We start from the raw sequence: 18,312 nt of genomic DNA, 5'->3' as shown, positions 1-18,312 counted from the left end.
TAAACAAACAGGTCATTGAAAGCCTGGAATTTATCCTGCAAAGGGTTCCATGGAGCCATTCCAAATGCCAAGTGATATCTTTAAGCATTTTTTAAATGTTATGTGTGTGCGTGTTGTGATGCATGCATGCGTGTCAAAGTATGTGTATGTGTTGTGTGTGTATGTGTGTGTGCGTCTGCATCTCTGCGTGTGTGTGCGTCTGCATGTGTGTGTGTGTGTGTGTGCGCGCGCGCAGTTGTAAGATGGGGTTTGATACAGTATACCAGAAAATGACAGCCTCGCATTATGTGACATGGGACATATTAATCACGCGGCACGTTAATAGAGAAAAGACGCTGCAGAGCAACATTACGCTATCTGCTTTGAAAGTTCTTAAAGGTTAATGGACTTCTGGGATTTGTTGTTCAGTCGACGGATGTTAAGTGGAAAGGCTAAAAACCTCAGTGACGGAGACGGTTTTGTCTCCGCAACCGGCATGATTTATTAAGCCTTTTACACCTAATTTCTGATGCATTCTGTGCCAAAACACACAGATGTTATTTGCAAAAGCGGCGCGGCCCCGGCAGCGCGGTTTGTCTGTCGTCTGAAGAGTCATTTCCCCCGTTCGCGAGAACGTCAGCGACTTGAAGGAAGCACGGCACTGACAACATTCCCATCATTTGTTCGGGTCACGTTTGAAAAGTTCTCTGCCTCACAACAACACGTGCAAATAAGTGAAGGTGGATCAGAGGTCGTGGTGGTGATGACTTCCCGGTGTAGTCGTCGAGGAGACACAGACAAGAGAATATATTGGAGAAAGCAGTCTGACTCTTTCAACGCCCGAGACAGAAACGATCCGGAGGTAACTCCGTCGCAGAATAAACGTAAGGATGACCTTCACCCTCCAAGGTCAACGTCCCATTTGGCTGGTGGGGCATTTTAATCTACAAAATCTGCAGCCAGGGGGAGAGCGCCAGGTGTTGGACGCTCGGTCACAGCCCACGGACATGCATCCGTTTCCCCCCTGTCCAACGGAGACATTCAAAGCATGTGTGTTCTGCCGTTTCTGATGTTAATGGAACAAGAGATTGGCCTTGGAGCTATTTCATGGAGCTCAGTCTGGTCAACAAATAGAATTAAAGAAACAGAGAGCAGACATATTGGATGAATATGTCCAGGCCTCTAATGCAGGCCATCATCGTACACAGCCGTTTTATAGATTAGCTTTTCTGTGATGTCGCCCCCTTTCTTCATCAATTTTATTTTTTATTGACTTTTTATTTATTTTTCCTTTTAATTTCTATTTATTATTATCATCTTTTATGAATCAATTTTTTTTAATGTTTTCCTCTTTATTTCTATTTTAATGATTATCCTTTATTTATTTTTTTTATTGCTTTTTCAATTTAATGAATGAATTTAATTCCTGTTTATTAATGTTCCTTTGCCTTTTAAATTCATGATTTGAGCGCTCTGCTTTTATTTCTTCTGTCAAAGCACCGTGTAAACTGGGTATTTAAAGGTGCTATATGAATAAAGCTATTATTATTATTATTATTATACCTTTGTATCTGTCTGGTTTGAAAGTAATTACAGGCCTGAAATTTGGTGACCTCGCTTTCCCAACAGATTTGATGTGAAATATAAAAAACAAATCATGGTTTGGTTTATTATTGTTTGGCCATTATTTAATACAGACCATGGATGACAAAGCCCAAGACAGAGCTTCCAGAGAAAACTTAGTGTTTTGCTTTTATTTTTCATAAGCTTACAAAGATCAACCATGGCAGAACGGTCTCAACTCGCAAAACATTTATTGATCTACAACCTATGTGCAGATCAATATTTGTGTTGCAGCAATTTCAAATGTAATATATATATAAATGTAATGCATAAAACGTGCATGAAGTGTATCAACGGTGGCATCAGTTTCCAGATGTCCCCTCCATTGATTTCCCATTTGGCAGCTTTTGGCTTTTCAATCCTACGAAACCATCACACATGCAGCCAACTGAAAAATGTCAATCAACGCAATTTGTATATTTGTCCGGAAGGGAGACAAGATTTAAACTATTCAAACATTAAATGTTGCTACGTCTCACAAATCAAACTTCTACCATAGTTTAGTGAAACGTCTTATTTTAGTTTGCCAACGTTGCAAAGCGTGTGTGCATGTCTGCGTGTGCGTGTGTGTATGTGCGTGTGTGTATGTGCATGTGTGTATGCGTGTGTGTATGTGCGTGTGTGTATGCGCGTGTGTAGGGCACTGTGACACCCCGGTGCATCATTCTGTCGAAAAGGAGCAACAAGACAAAGAGAGGGGCAGAAAAAGTTCATCGACGGGCTGGAGAGGAGTAATGAAGCAAGGGAAGAGGAGAGCGAGAGAGAGAGAGAATCTGTGCTTAAAGCGAAGAGGATTAAACCAAAAAGGGGGCCGACTTAATTGAGCAAGTTCATTAAAGAGAAATTACTTTGAGCATATCCAAGCTTAATTAATGACATGATTTGAACGATGAGTTTAATAGGCTAAGGAATCTATTTTTAGTCCCATACATAATGGTCGTGTCTCAGTGCAAGTCTCTGTGTGAGCGTGTGTGTGTGTGTGTGTGTGTGTGTGTGTGTGTGTGTGTGTGTTAGTGTGTACACGCGCGTGCATTTCAATTGGCTTTATGAATAAAAAAAACATTTGTTCATGTAAATGATCACTCATGTTTTTTCCTTGCTTTTGAAGGTGCTAAATATACTTATAAATAAGTAATAAATGAGTGTGATATAGAGCAGCACGGGTGTGGTGCCAAAGGCCATTAGAACTATTCATTTGATTGGCGCTTCTCTTTAAGAACTTCTATCAGGCCCTCATTAGGAGCCTGATTGCCTCTGTACTAATAAACTTCACACTAAAAAATTAATTACACTTATATTGACTCAATCTATCTCCAGCTCTAATTATCATTTCACCACCATCAGCACATTGCTCAGTCCGCCCGTCCAGCTAATGGCTCGCAGAGATGAGGGAGGAGCGGGATGAGGAGAGGGATGTCTATCTGCATGTGGGTCAGGGTGTGCGCGCGCGTGTGTGTGTGTGTGTGTGTGTGTGTGCGTGTGTGTGTGTGTGTGTGTGTATGTGCGTGCGCGTCCCGGCGACCACCGGATAAACCGTTTCACCGCCCAGCCGAGCTAGTTGCCGGCGTCACATTGGCTATTTGACTTTCCATTATTTCTGCCAGATTGCTTTCCGGCGGGCGGCGCGGCTCCGTGCGGCGGCGTGGCTAACAGCCACATCCACGGTCGTTGGGTGTCCAATTATCCATCTCGAAATTAAAAGTAGGATTACCAAAGAGAAGCCAATGGATATTCCGCAAATTTGCGGACGTATGAATGGGGGGGGTTACAGTACTGAGCTGGAATAGAATTGTGACGAACGTTCCACGGAGCAGCGTGTCTGCTTAATGTGCCGCGTGAACAAATTGTTCGGCTCTTGATAATGATCTCATCTCTCTCCGGAAATACAAATTTCATTAGGAGCACGAGGAGGCGGAGGGCGGCGGACGCGCCTCGCGCCCGCCTCATACGGACCCGGGGGCGTTTAAAGATATCCGGTATATTTCCCCCCCCCCCCCCCCCTTTAAATTGACCCTCATTTTGTCACACTCTGCATGACCTCATCCTGACGCTCCAAACGACAACCATCAACCCATGAATCACGGAACACTTCAAACAGCACGCAATTGTTTGCTCAGTGAGTAAAAAGACGATCACAACTAATTACAACAGTTTTTTTTTTTTTTGGGGGGGGGGTGAAAAACCCACCTGCGCCCGACAGAGGCCAGAGCAGCACAAAGTGGATTGATTGTTTTTAGAGGGCACACAGCGTCTCAGGCCCCATGCCGTGGTGAGAGAACCGCAGCGAAGGGCTTTCCAGGAGGTGGGCCCGGACCCTCTCTCTCTCTCTCTCTCTCTGTCTCTGTCTCTCTCTCTGTCTCTCCCTGTCTGTCTCTCTCTCTCTCCCCCTGTCTGTCTCTCTCTCTCTCTGGGCCTCACTTCGTCTGGCTCCGTCGGAGCCGCTCAGCCGCTCGTTCATCAATCTCGTTCCGATTCTCTTCCCTTGAACGTCCCTCAATTTTCCCTCCTTCAAATCGGCCCCAGTTTCCCTCTCCGCCCGATCCTCCACGTCTGAATGAGGAGATAGTGGGTTGAGCGTCAGCGCCGAGCGGCGCCACCAGGAGAAGAAAAGAAAATAACCAAATAATTCATCAATCAATCCCTCAAATATTGATAAAAAATATATATATACTGAGATAGCGCTTGAGCGGTTTATGGAGTACTTTGAATAATAAAGAATGAGGGTGGAATGAGTAGTGTAACGAGCAAGTCCGGGAAAGAACAACAAAGATTTGATAAAATGGAGATAATGGATAAAAGAAATATAAACGGAATTCAACGGAAAGACTAAAAGTTCACACGTAATCTCTTCTAATGGGCTTTCAGGAGCGGCTTGAGGGGTGAGACGGGTCTTCTCCGGCCGGATCTCCGCAGGCAATTCCAGCCGAGGGAGCGTCTCTAGCCTCGGCCCGCGCTTCTTCCGAGGCGGAACGCATAAGTACTTTGATTATCTACGACGTGGCCTCTGAAGCGCCCGCGCCGCGAAGATAATCAATAAACTCTTTGAGTCGTCTCTAAAACTCACGGTTAACCGGTGAAGAGGTACGACAGAATGTCCTCTATTTTCTTACTTCCTGTTGAAAGCCTGAAGCCGATGCGTTTAGAACAAAGGCGTTCAAGACGCTTCTTACAAATTCCGGAGCGCACTGATAAAAGGCCCCTGATGGCTAAGGGCCCGGCTAAGGGCCCGGCTGGTCTATGAGTGATGCTTTAAGAGTAATCAGCAAAAATCGCTGGATTCTAATACTCCGGTGAAGAAATATTACGATGACAGAGACAGAGCTCAGCCTCCACAACTCTGAGGAGAAGCAGAAAGATGATGTCATGTGGCAACAGGGACACATACATCCATAGTTTGGTGTTTTTTGGATATTTCCGTTCCGACCCAAAGCAAAAGGTAAATATTCATTGTGTAAAATATGTAGACCAGACGTCAACACCACAAACTCTATTATTTATTTAGACCTACTTTCCATATTTATACAATTTTTTCATTCTTATCAAATTTTATTTTAATGAAATTTAACGGAACGGAAATCATTTGATTTCAAGTTTTTGTTTTTAAAACTGCCTTAACCGACGGGGCTTATTTTGTTTTGAATATTTAATAAAAAATATTATAATTCTTCATGCCTTCATGATTTCATTCTTTATATAACCTGCCTATCAATTGTTTTTAAGCTCAATAAACACAGATAACATTTGACCGGAATCCCTCCTGTTTGTCCGGTAAATTGGAATCTTCCAGGACACGTGGAGCGGCACCGATTTGTTCAAACGTAAACTCTGCTACGACGGTGGACAACGCTTTGGGACGTCGAACGATCAAGGAACTGACGTGTGGCTGATATAGCGATCTACTGATCCACGCTTAGAAAATGGTCACTATGCGCTACCTCCTCCCAAAAACTGCCCTGACACCAACAACAGCGTTTGACAACTTTTCTTAAACTTTTGATACCAACGCCCGGGATCCCTAGCGCCCGGAAGGCAACGTCATTCGGTGGAATGAGGGAGGCGGGACTTGCCATCATGGTCACGACGAGCTTCCCTCACACGAAGGAGGCAGATCAGGCGCTCCAGCCGTAACAACCCACGTCTTTAGTATCTTGCATGGGCATAAATGGCGACCGCTGCGCAGCAGACAAATTCCTGTGGACGCCCCCACCCCCGCCGTCTTGGAAGAATCCGCTCAGGGCAGACACCGGCTCATTGTTCATGCTGCTCTGGAATGATTTTATCTGCATTCATCTGCCAAGAGTCACGAGGCCGTGCGGCTATCAGGAGAGTGGGAGCGAGAGTCCGGAGATGCCCTTGGCAGCCGGATGTGAGGAGCTTCTTAACGGTGTATTTATGGGCAACTCCTTCCCTCCATAACTCTCCACTGGAGACGCACTGAGGCAGGCGGCGGATGTGAGTGTTGTCACCCACCAATGTTATTTTGCTGATAAGATGAGGTCTACCACTGAGCGGCATGCCATATTGGCTGAATTATCCACGATTCACAGCAGTGGTTATCTGGCCAATGGAGGGTTTGGTCTTTGATGGTTTAAGTGAGATGGTGTTGACCCCGGTAATTAGATGTTCATGAGGAAAAAAAAGAAATGGTGCGGCCTATTTTTGCTCACTCGTCCATGACACGCACACACACACAAACACGCTTTACCATCAGCATAATGGAAATCATTGGTTACACAATCCACCGTAATGTCCATCCCTTTGAAATCCCGTACAGAACTCAAATATGAACCAATGGCATGAAGTAAGGCTCACAACTAATCCCTGCATTTATGGCCTGCACAGTGTTGAGTTAGAGCCACAGTGGTTTAACCGATAGCCTGAAAAGAATCACCTTCGATACATTAAAAAAAAAAAAAAAAAAAAGGCCCCCGTCGTATATTTTCACACATTCCATAAAAGTTGTCTCTTCCTGCAGCCAATCTAACCTGGCCGCTTGCTCTGACACCTTGACAGTGAAATATGGGCTTATACGTCTGTAAACGGAGGAGACTCCCTGGATCTGAGAAGACCTAAGAGGTAGAAAGTAAAGATGCACGATTGGACAAAATATGTGCATTTCCAAATGTGGTGGAAAGCACTGCATCCAAAATCACACGCTAGCATACTATATAACCTAAATATATAAATTGCTTTTGATTACAGTGTGTGGACTTTGTCTTAATGCACGTTGCCCTTGAGGTGCATCTTACACCTCGTCGATCCTTTCATCAGTTGGATGAGTTGCTTGGAGCTCAGCGCTCCACAGCTGATGAGGCTGGGGCCCTGAAAGTTGACATAAATCAGGAGCCCGCGGACCCAGACCAAAGTGTTTTGGAGCCCCGAGCCTCCCGTCCTTTCGTCCTCGAGCCCTGAGCGGACTTGCAGCCCGATGCTTTTCACACCTCGGCTTTAATAGCAGGCGGCTTTCCTCCGCAGCGCTGGTCGGGGTTACAAACTGGATCCGAGGCGCTTCACCACGCTGCGGCACACGGGGGATGAGTGTGTGATGAGGAATGTTTCAAAAAATAAATGACTGAAAGCATTTATTTCCGAAAAACACGGTTGATGTGTCGGAGGAACTCCCGCTGTTATGCAACGGGATAGGATGCAAAAATAAATATTTTTTTCCAATATACATCTCTCTGATTGTTCAGAGTAGTCTGAAGTACCTCGTGAAAAACTTGTTGAGAGTAGTTTGTTCAGTAAACAGAACAATTTGACCAGGAGATGAGCCACGGATTCCTGGGCCCCGCAGTGAAAAGGAGAATCTATGAAAGGACGGAGCTCGATTTGAAACATCAGCACTTTGGTGTCCGCGGTGTGCTGTGGTGGGTGAAGCTGAAGATCCCCTGCATGCCGTCTACAGAACCAGCACAGCACCAGCTATCAGCTTCGGGGCTTTCACGTCTACCTCGCCTCGCCTCACCTGCCTCGCCATCCCATGTGCGTCGAGACACGGATGTGATCCTCTGTGTTCTAACTATTTAGGAGGAGGAGGAGGCAGCCACAGCGGGGACAGTGCCGGGGACCAACTCCAACCCTGGAGACCATGCCCCGCCCAAGGGGCGTCGGCAGAAATGCTGCTCCACACATGCTGGCATGGTCTGTGTGGGCCTGGATGTTAAGGCGATGTTGTGAAGCACTATATCAAAAAACTAAAAAACTAAAAAATGCCATGAGATATTTGTGCAAGATTTGTTGTTTTCCCAAGTTGTACACTAACAGTTGATTATTAAAATGAAAAATAAATTACTTTTAACCTGCTGGCCCCGGCATGAGCCCGTGCATCGATCGGGTCCCGCTGACAATTGAAGCTCGACTTAATCTCATGTAAACTAAATCAATAACCACCCCCAGTGGGAACGCTGCCATCGACAGAACACTACCAATCAGTCTGGAATCTGTCCGGATCCTACTCCGTTGTATTTCACCTGCATCCTGCTTTGTCAAATGGGTTGGGCGATCGCGACCGGGCGGGACGACTGCGTGGACGATGTGCAGGTCCAGTGGCGGGGCTGGCGACCAGCCGGACGCTCAGCGGACCAAAGCCCACTCCCAACAGATGGGGAGCAAAACCCCTTTTTTCCAGCCCCGCAACCTTGAAACGCAGGCCGAGCCCCATTCGCAATCACAGGCGGCGATCACACGTTGTCGCGGCCCCAGAATGAATGCATTACAGCTGAGGGGTTCGCGTTTGGGCGGGATAGGTTTCGAGTATCATGGGTCACACGGCCAAGCTCGGTTGAATTTTTCTCGGTACGGTCACAGCAAACGCCACAAGGTGCGCCCAGTCTACAGAGATACGGAGGGCAACACAGTCCATTACTGACCTGAAGTGCTTTTCAGTCGACTGCGGGATCAGTCGGGTGCTCTGACTGTGAGGGTCGAGGTCACAGTGTGGCGTTGAGGAGGAGGAGGATGCTGTGCCGTGGTCACCCCTCCCGACCTGCCCCCCCCCCCGGTGGGCGGAGGTGTGTTTTGCGGGGCGAGAGGGGTCCCTAATGAAGTGGGGCCGGGAGCCTGCTATTTTGGTCACTTCAGCAATCAGCCCAGGTTCTCTATCGTGTGTCTCAGCGTTCGGGAGCAGCTTGTTATCCTGACGCCGGTTTACTGCTCTGTCGACCTCTGTGATATGACATTCAAGCGGCGTGTTTTCAACCGTGCAGGGAGATTGTGCTGTAAACAGTCGCAACGCAACGCTATATTCAACCGGGAGTCGGAGTCGGATGTGGTTGGGCGAAGAGGGAGGCGGGTGAGCAGGGTGACACAGGACACACCCCCCACGGTGCACGATCCCCGTCACGTCTCGGAGGAAACCCAGGATCCGGGATTCAGGATCCGGGCGCCGCCGGAGGGGCCGGCGTTTCGCATTTGGGGGGGTTTCCACAGAGCTGGGCGGGGCTGATGGTGTTAAAAGTGAAACCCGGGTCTACAAAGGCAGCGTGAGCTCTTTGACACCGGGCGCTCCCTCCGGTTGTGACATGAATACAGCTTTTCATTCTTTAGAAGCGGATCCCCAAACCGTGGTTTTGAATTTATAAATTAGGCGACATCAAAAAGCAACGTAATGAAGGGTTTGCTTTTCGGTTTGGCACATTTGCCACCCGTTGCCAACGGAAAGGTGACTCCGAGTGATTGTTACACGGTTAGGGTTGTATTTGCAGAGTGCATTTAAATGTGGCCTTAGATCGTCTCCATATCCTGGGATATGATGTGGATCGGGAGACAAACGGAGCATGGACACAATCAGGACAGTGCGCTCCACGTTTCCTTGCTTTGCTGCTTTAAAGACTCAGGTCTGACAACACAACACAGAGCAGATACACTTTTGACGCCTTTTTCCTCCTTTGCTGCAAGCCGAGTCTAACAGAAAGGCTGAGACTAAAAATAATTGCCTCAAACGATAATTACTACAAAGCTCAGAAACAAGTTGTGCGTGGGTTTTTCTTTTCGGACACCCCCCCCCATTTGCAATTAATCCTGGCTCCCTTGTTCTCCAGTGTTCACCCAATTAAATGTTGTAAAACATGATGCCTCCGAGCACGCAACTGTACTTACAGCTGCTAAGTGTGTTGTTCCCATCAGTAAAAAGGGACGATTGGGCACAATAATTATGTAAACATAAAATTAAAATGTTGGAGACTTGCAGGGAAAAAGCCCCCCCCCTCTCCCCACGATCTGGTTGCTCCACTTCCCCTCCGCCCCACCACCACCCTCCTCCATCCGCTCTGATTGATTCTCTGAATGTCATTACGGCAACACAGCGGCGCACCAGGGCGCACGCTGCGTGATTAGCTCCCGAAGCGGAACGGAGAAGTGGGAGTCGAAGGCTTTGCTGCGGGGACCAGACGTCCCGGGTTCCAGCTGCAGGTCCCGAGTCCCCCACGGATAAAACACTGAAATCCCCCGGTTTTTAACATTCACCCCCAAATTGTCATGGTTTTGGGCTCGATTAAAATAATCAACAATATTATTGTGTGTGTGTGTGTGTGTGTGTGTGTGTGTGTGTGTGTGTGTAGGGTCGGCGAGTCCTATAGGCGACTCCGCTGCGCGTCCCCGTGCCTCTCCGTTACCTTAATGAACAAAACCAAAAAAAAAGCACCGTGCATGACGGGGGGACGCCCATGTACCGGTCCCGGTTTGGGGGGTTTCAAAATGTGGTCACCCCAGGCTCTGCGCTTCTATGTCGCTGGTTAGCCTCGCTCCTCAAATCCCAAAATGTCCATTTAAAAATATATAAATAAATAACTAAAAGACGGCCCTTTGTCTACACAAAGCAGTCCAGTCCATGAAACGCACCATTAACGAGATTAGCTCATTCTGCGCCACACAAAGGCTCGGCGAGAGGCGGCGCCTCATTAGACTGGAAGCGACGGAACAATGTTGATATATAATCCTACGGAGTGTGTCCGAATGAACTATTGGGGCCGGTTTGTTGTGCCGTGGGGGAGATGGCATAACACTGCCCTCTGGTCCAAGAGAATTATAAAAAACAAACTAGGGTAAGACCGGGACGAAGAACAAAAAAAAAAAAGGAGACAGAGAGACCAACAGGCGGGAGCAGGGGGATCTGAGCCTTATCTCCCATCTTGCTCTTACAGCCAGTAAGGCCCCGTGGATCAATAGCCTTCCTGAGGGGGAGGCCGCTCCTAATGGGCCCGGTGTCACAGCACATGTTGGGGTTCCCCCCCCGGCTGGATCACCGGCCCGGCGGCTCACACGAGTGGGTCAGCGAACCAAGTTGTGACCTAGTTATGGGGATACAGATGAGTAGATGTCTTGAAAGCCGCTCGAGAATAAACTCCACAGTGAACATAAATTCAGCCATCTTTATCCCGGATAATGATATCCAACAAATTGGGACCGCCAGTGGGGTGAGCAGCGTAAGCAGTTTGAGTTTCCCCTCAACAATAACGGTTCTCAAGCCACCATCTATTTTCATAATATCACGGCGATCCAGAGTGCACTCAGGGCCACTGAGGGGGCACGGCGCCGCTCTGGCACCAATATTATTACATTACATTACATTACATTTAGTCATTGATCAGACGCTTTTATCCAAAGCGACTAACAATTGTTCAAACACCGACGGACGCAGCCATCAGGAGCAATTAGGGGTTAAGTGTCTTGCTCAAGGACACTACAGCATGCTAGCAGGAGGAGCCTGGGATCGAACCAGCAACCTTTAGATCACTAGACCACCAGCTCTACCGCCTGAGCTACCATCCCCGATATTATCCATAATTACCCTCCTGTAAGAAGGATCTGCGAAGCAATGTAATCACCATTCGGCCTGTTTGAGGGCAGAACTGGGCCAGCGGAGGTAGACTGATTGATAGTGCTGCGCTCCACCATCCCCGCATCCCTCCCTCCCCCGAGATCTGAGAGGCAGAGATCCAGCCGGAGACCGGAGGGAGAGGGGATCGTCCTTGGCTGGAGCCGCATTCGGCATCCATGACAGGAATCTGTCCGGGGAAATCGAATGGGTTCACCCCGGCGACGGTCCTCTGGCGTGCTACAAATCACTATCTTTACACAGAGAACAGCTAAAAAGATGTTCATCGTGCACCGACCACAAGTGCATCAAAGACTCGCTGTGGTATGTGACGGGATCTGAAATGAATGGCAAATCAATAGTGGTGATTTGGCACAAAGCGCTCATTGCAGATCAAACAGCGTACGATGTCACTTCCTGAAGGTGCCGAAAAAAGAGTCTTTACTCTCAAGTATAAGAATAATAATAGTAATGGAAGTATTTGCATCACTTAAATCCTTATTTGCCCATGCAAACTGCCAGCAGCCCTCATTTTGTCACACAAAACTTCCCAACAACACGAAAAGAGCCGTTGTGCAATCTCTGCGTGAAAAAGTGTTTTTTATCACAAGGAACAGGCTTTTCTCAACCCAGGGCAGATCCTTTATCTGCTCAAAGCCTCCACGTCGACTTGATCACATATCTCTGACCTGGAGCCTGACGCAACTCACGGTTGCCCTGGACCCATTCCTCAAACCCAGTTAAAATGTGCTTTCTCTTATTAACATTAGAGGCGGCAGGCGGAGAAGCTGCAGTAGTTCCCAGACTAATTCTTCAATTCCTCGGTGGCCGCGGTGATGTATGAGGTGACCGAGAAGGGAGCGCAGGTCGATTGGCCAACACCGTCTCCATCACAGAGTAATGAGATCTCTGGAGGAGGGGGAAAGAGCGGCGGATTCCTTCAACTCCCCCCTCGCCTCATACTAATTGGCCGGAATATGAGAGGTAAGCTGTGGAGAATGGTTTAATGGCATTAATAGAATACGCAGGTCCGGCATAACATTTTCCTATCCGCTTCATCAGAAATAAACCGGTGGTAGGATTTACATGATGGGAGATCATGCTGATTAGCTGATCATTAAAGAGTTAACTCATGCTTCCGTCACGGAGACGGGGCTTGTTTCGATAGAAAATCAAACCAACAAAAACACATCCGCCCCGCCCCCGATCATTTGCATATAACGTGGGACGTGTAGAGCGAAAAAATGTGGAGGTGGCAGTAAAGTTGCGCTCCTCTGTGTGCCGAGTGCACAGCGGGGAGGGAGACAATCCAGAGGCTGAAATTGTGTGGAAGGCACTTTGCAAATTGCATCGATCTCTCCCTAGACCTGCCTGCCACCTGCCGCACATCCTAATGCTGCCTCCATTACAGATGGAATGGGTCTCACTCTCTCGCTCTCTCTCTCACACCTGCAGCACGATGCCCGACACTACGCCCCCAGACACAGATCAGCGTTTCCAGTCATATGCCGTTCTCCGTTGCCTTCCTCCAATTACCATATTATTAGTAGTACTGGGTTAGGAAAACAGATACTCCCATGGGAATTCTATCGTTCAAATTTCCGATCAGAATTTGTTTGTATCGACATATTGTTGAGAGGTTATGTGACCATTTACCACTTCAATTTAAATAAACGCCAGCATACTCACAAAGTTTGGTAATGGATGTCATGCGGTGGCATACGGAACGGCTGGTAGCGACTCTCATGATGTATAAAACGTCAATACGTCGACTTACTGCGGGATCGTATGGTGAGCCGTCTCATCGATATCAGATTGAACAGATACTGAAATCGAACCGCGAGCTCCTTCTGAATACCCAGCAGGAATGAGTATTCTACACCGTGGAGGGACGGTGCGAGTGGAAGCGGGCACGAGGCCGGACCTGCAGCAGATCCTGCCAAAGCGTAAGGAAGACAATTGCACGCCGACACCTTCCAGAGACGCTCCGCTGTCTTTCCTAATAATCACGTTGGTGGAACCTCGGCCAAAACCTGACACGTCTTCAATATTCTCTTTCTTCCGCTTTCCATCCCGAGCTCGTTTTTTCGTAGCCTGTCCCTAATCTGATTTCCAAATCACTCAGATGTTTGCTGAGATGACATGACGCACACAAGCTGCTCGGTGCCCATCTGCCGCCGTTGGTCCCGTGCGCCGCGTCGCGTAAACAACGTGAAAAATCAGGCCTATTTGAGTCGCTATTTCCGTCCGGCGGAGAGCGGCCGAGAATAAACAGTTTTGGATTCTTTTATCTGAGCGACGACATCACGCCACATCTCCTCGCTTGCGAGTAAATGGGCAGGTGTGCGCCCTCATTTACGCTGGCAGAGGAGGTTTGTGTCCCCCTCCTCTCGTCCCGTCACGTTCCCACGAGTAGGAGACGCTGATCCTGAACCACCCCTGCTCCTCCCCTGCCCCTCCCCTGCCCCTCCCCTGCTCCTCCCCTGCCCCTCCCCTGCCCCTCCCCTGCGAGCCAAGAAGCAGGACGCAGACTGGGGAAGGGGGCCCTGTCCGGGCCTCGCCCCCCTCTAATGAGCCTCCCCAGGCTGCGTGAGGCCCCTATAGGGACCCTCCAGAGCAGCCATTGAGTGTTATTGAGTTTTCCTCCTCTAAACCGACTGTGACGGTCCCACCGCTGCAGCACTCACTCCACCGGAGGAAAAATATGGAGCAACAGACGCAAAAAGCATATACTGTGAAAACACACACACACACACACACACACACACACACACACACACACACACACACACACACACACACACACACACACACACACACACACACACACACACACACACACACACACACGATGATAAATCACGTTTTGCTAGACACAGCATGTTCCACGCAATAATAATTATGTGCATTTTGCTTTTTCATTGTTCAAGGATTTATAATAATTTAATTACTGTATATTTTTCATTTATTGCATGATGCTGTATTCTAATTGGATTCCAGCGTTCTAATTAAAGACTGGGAATCTCATTAACTGATTGCCTTGTTTGTCTCTATGTGATTTGAAACGGATATTACAGCAACAACTTCACGCCAGGATTTCAGGCAGATACCAAACAGGTTGTTTGTCATTCGGGACACAAGCCGCAGTGATCCAGAGCAGCTTGTTTTTGGGGCTTCTCTGCTCACGCCTGTTAACAAATCGGAACGCCCCCGCTCACCCATATATCCAGATTGAGTGCGGATAAGGTCCAGACGGATAGCGGTCACACCTGGTGTTAATACGGATCTCAACATGTGTCACAGCTCCATCGATTTCTCCGTCCCGCTCAATATGCCAAATGTGTGATTGTTCTTTGGCAGCGCTACGCCTGAGTGTCTGCCTCCGTTTTTGGAAATGTCATTGTATGCATCTTTTGTTGTGATATGAATGCATGCTCCTTTCACCGCTCTTTGGCTATTGAATTACAGTAAAAACATCGACAATGAACACACCCTGTATTTGTTTTCTTCGTAGAAACGGTGAACCTTTATGCCCGATGGCAGAAAAAGGATGGCTTGACGTCCCTGACAAAAAATAAGTTGCGAGTGGGCGCTTAAGTAACGCGCATGCAGAAAGGAAACGCCCCATTCACGGCGCCAACAGCGATGGGCACCGAGCAAGCGCGAGCGAGGAAATATATGTATAGAATAAAAAAAAATAAAAAAAGAAAACAAAGGAATTTTACTTCTTTTGGGATTGTCAGCGTGAGAAATAGCAGGTGTGGCATGTGAGCGTGTGAATTGGTTCATACTCAGTATAACAATTATTTAAAAACATTTTTTTATAATGTAATTTTAGTGATAACCCGGAAACTTAATCACCGGACCGTCTGCGCCACCACGTCCAAATCCTCCATCTGTTTCCTGGCTGCTGCACGCACACATCCACATACATACAGTGTAGATATTATCGAATATCTGCCCACGCCCATTTAACACCCTCTACGCTCTGCTTTTACGGTCAAGGGAAGATTTACAACATTTCTCTTCTCCCTGGCGCCTCTGAAGGTTTTTGCTTTCTTTTTTTTTGCCGCTTCCTTTCACTGGACTTTCAAACATCTCATTCATTCACTGAATATCTGAAGCATCTCATAGTTGAAGGATGTTTGCTCTAATCTTTCACTTTGGTCCATTTCAGTTTGCTCGTAGCGCAGGCCGATGAGCAAACGACATTATTTTCATCATGAAGATTAATTAATATGCAAAAACAAACTGCACACCAAATTGATGACCCCCATCACCACCACCACCACCACCTTCACTTGTCCTTAAACCTGCAGCAAGGCAGTGATAAGTCGGAGCCGAGGTAAAGCGGAGGCCCTCTGAGGTGGAGCATATGGAGAAGCCTCGCAGGGCGCTGGCTGCTGTCAGAGGGTTGGGGAAGGCGGGTGAGCGGGGTTTCACGGGGCGCAGGCACCAACACAGGCCTGATTCAATTCTCATCATCTCCACGGCAGCTGGTGCCTGGTTAGGTGAAATTGTAGGGGGCGTGTGGGGGGCGGGGAGGGCGGGGCGGCGGGGTTGGAACCTCACCTCTGCAGATGGTGCCGTTGCCCACGTAGCCGGGCTTGCAGGTGCACAGGTGGCCTCTGATCGTGTTGGTGCAAATGGCGTCTTCATCACAGGAACTCTGGCCGCTGGCACACTCGTCGTGCTCTGAGGGAGAGGGAAGGAGGGGTCAGCTGAGCTGTGCATGGGCATGTCGCTGTGCACCAGAGGTAAGCTTGGATGGATAGGACGCGAGAGAGAGAGAGAGAGAGAGAGAGAGAGAGAGAGAGAGAGAAGAAAATGGCTGACCGTTATGTTAGCTCCTTCAAATTAGAATGAGGTGAGTAGTATGTAAGTGAAGTTTATTTATACAGCAGCTGTAACCACACAGTCACCCAATAAAATAGTAATATATGAAAAGGAGCCACACAAAAGACAGAAATCAAAAGACCAGTTTGGACGGGTTAAGCTGCTTTTTTAGGACACGCTCAGTCACTTTTGGACTTAGTGTAGACCCTGGAGCGGAACTCAGGAGACCTGATTGTGAACTATTTTAGGCTAAGGATGAAGAAGATCAACGACGTGCGCAGGTGCCCGGTCATGAAGCCGTCTACACATGATTACAATTATTTTATATTGAACTAAACTGCATTCTGTAAATGAAATGAACAGGATGCCAGCGTAGGGAAGCCAGAATTCGGAGGAATGTCACGGTTTGGACGGACAACAAATTTTGGCAATGTACGACAAATGGAGGAAGAGCGTCAGGTGAGTAATATTTTGATCAAAACTCTCGAGCTTGAACTGAGAGGAGGGGAAACGGAGTCGATGTGTTGCTTAATCTGTCGGATAATAATCAAATTTTGGTTATTCTGAATTGAGTTACTGTTTCGACTTGAACAACCAAAGCGCAGTCAAAGCGCAAAACGGAATCATACTTGTGTGTTGGAAGCACACTTGCGCCTGAAATACAACGCATGTCGGCGCAGCGTACGGGTGCGGCGCGAGGCTTTTTTCCACCGGCTCCACCTGCTACGAGCTGAAGCGTCCCGGACAAAGTTTTATGTCTGAAATGCCACCAATGCTCTTATTATTATTGTGTGAATAATATAAATCAATCTTTGTGATTTCTGATTATTACTTGCTTAGATTTCACATTACAACTTGTTGATCTTGTTTAGACTGTCTCACAATATGTCCTACGCCGAATATATGCAGAAACTTCAAGTTAAACGACGTCTTGCAGTCGTCCCGTTAAAAGGTGTGAAATGTTTTTATAGTAGTTTGCATAAATAACTGCTTTGCATTACTTCCACGTATTACAAATATGTTTGTTCTTTGTATTTCAAACGGGTCTTGATCAGTGACCAAATGCGACAGCAGCTCTAGGTCTCTGGTACAACGTGGACCCATATGAAAACACATTTCAACTCGAGGCAGGGTTAATCAAGATCGTCCCGAGCATCTGTTGTCGGCGTTCACTCCCTTCTCCAACTCTTCACAAAAACATTTCTCTGTAGTTTTTTCTTGCGTTTCCATGGAAAAGGCTCGCGTTGCCGCACGCAGTTGTAAAAGTAAAAATAGAAATAAACCTCTCGCGCAAAGAATAGAGAAATCGCGGCCCGTGCAGCCGCGCCAGTGGATTTTGGAGATGATAATGACGCTCTTAGTGCTACGAAAGGAATTTTTTTGAGTGCTACCAAGAAACTGCGGCGCTGCTGGCAGAAGTTTGTAGGCCTGTGTGGAAAAATAACTGGCAATTAACCCCATTACCGCAAGTCCATTAAGTCCGAGGCGCGGCTGAGACGTTCTCAGCCGCGCCTCGGATCCGTTTTACATCAGCGCCCCGTCTCACCTCCCAGGTGTTTGGCTGTGTCGGCCTGAAGCGAGGAGATACTGCGTCGGCGCTGCGGGCAGCATCTGCTCCAGCACCAACAGGAGACGACCGTACAGTAAACAAATCCACCTCCCTCTCTCTCTCCCTCTCCCTCTCTCCTCACCGCTCACTCGCAAGAGGGAAACAGACAACGCCGGCCAGAGTGTTGCAGATAGCGCAGTAAACAAGCGGGATTCTCCCTTCACGCGGGTTACTAAACTTCCTTTACATCGTTCAGGCCCTGATGGCAGAACACCTCGCTGGGAATCAGAGGACATTAGGCTCAACCGTTTGCATGACAGCAGGGTTAACTTCTGGAACAACAAACCTCTCGGCGGTAGATCTTATCTGAGGTTTACCAAAGACTTTAGAGAGATCTTTATTCGGCAGAATCCAACAGCATGATGTGGGTAACATGATAAAAAAAAAACGTGCTTCATAATGTTCCGGCGTGAATAATGGCCGCTGAAGCAGGATAGCATGATACACATGA

General features: G+C 47.8%; 1 protein-coding gene across 1 annotated transcript in view; it reads right to left on the bottom strand.

Annotated features, from left to right (window-relative positions):
* Positions 1-18,312, bottom strand: part of LOC307228414 (protein kinase C-binding protein NELL1-like) — a gene marked incomplete at both ends in the record, with an annotated part of 172,036 nt that overhangs the window by 25,785 nt on the left and 127,939 nt on the right. The window contains one exon of the mRNA XM_079998063.1: positions 15,989-16,111. Within this exon, the coding sequence (XP_079854189.1) occupies positions 15,989-16,111 (123 nt within the window). The remainder of the gene's footprint in view (positions 1-15,988; positions 16,112-18,312) is intronic.

This window comes from Zeus faber (assembly GCF_960531495.2).
Source record: "Zeus faber genome assembly, chromosome: 3".
In the NCBI taxonomy this organism is placed as follows: domain Eukaryota; kingdom Metazoa; phylum Chordata; class Actinopteri; order Zeiformes; family Zeidae; genus Zeus; species Zeus faber.
Note: the sequence above shows the minus strand (reverse complement) of the source record. Positions and strands in the feature narration are given on the sequence as shown.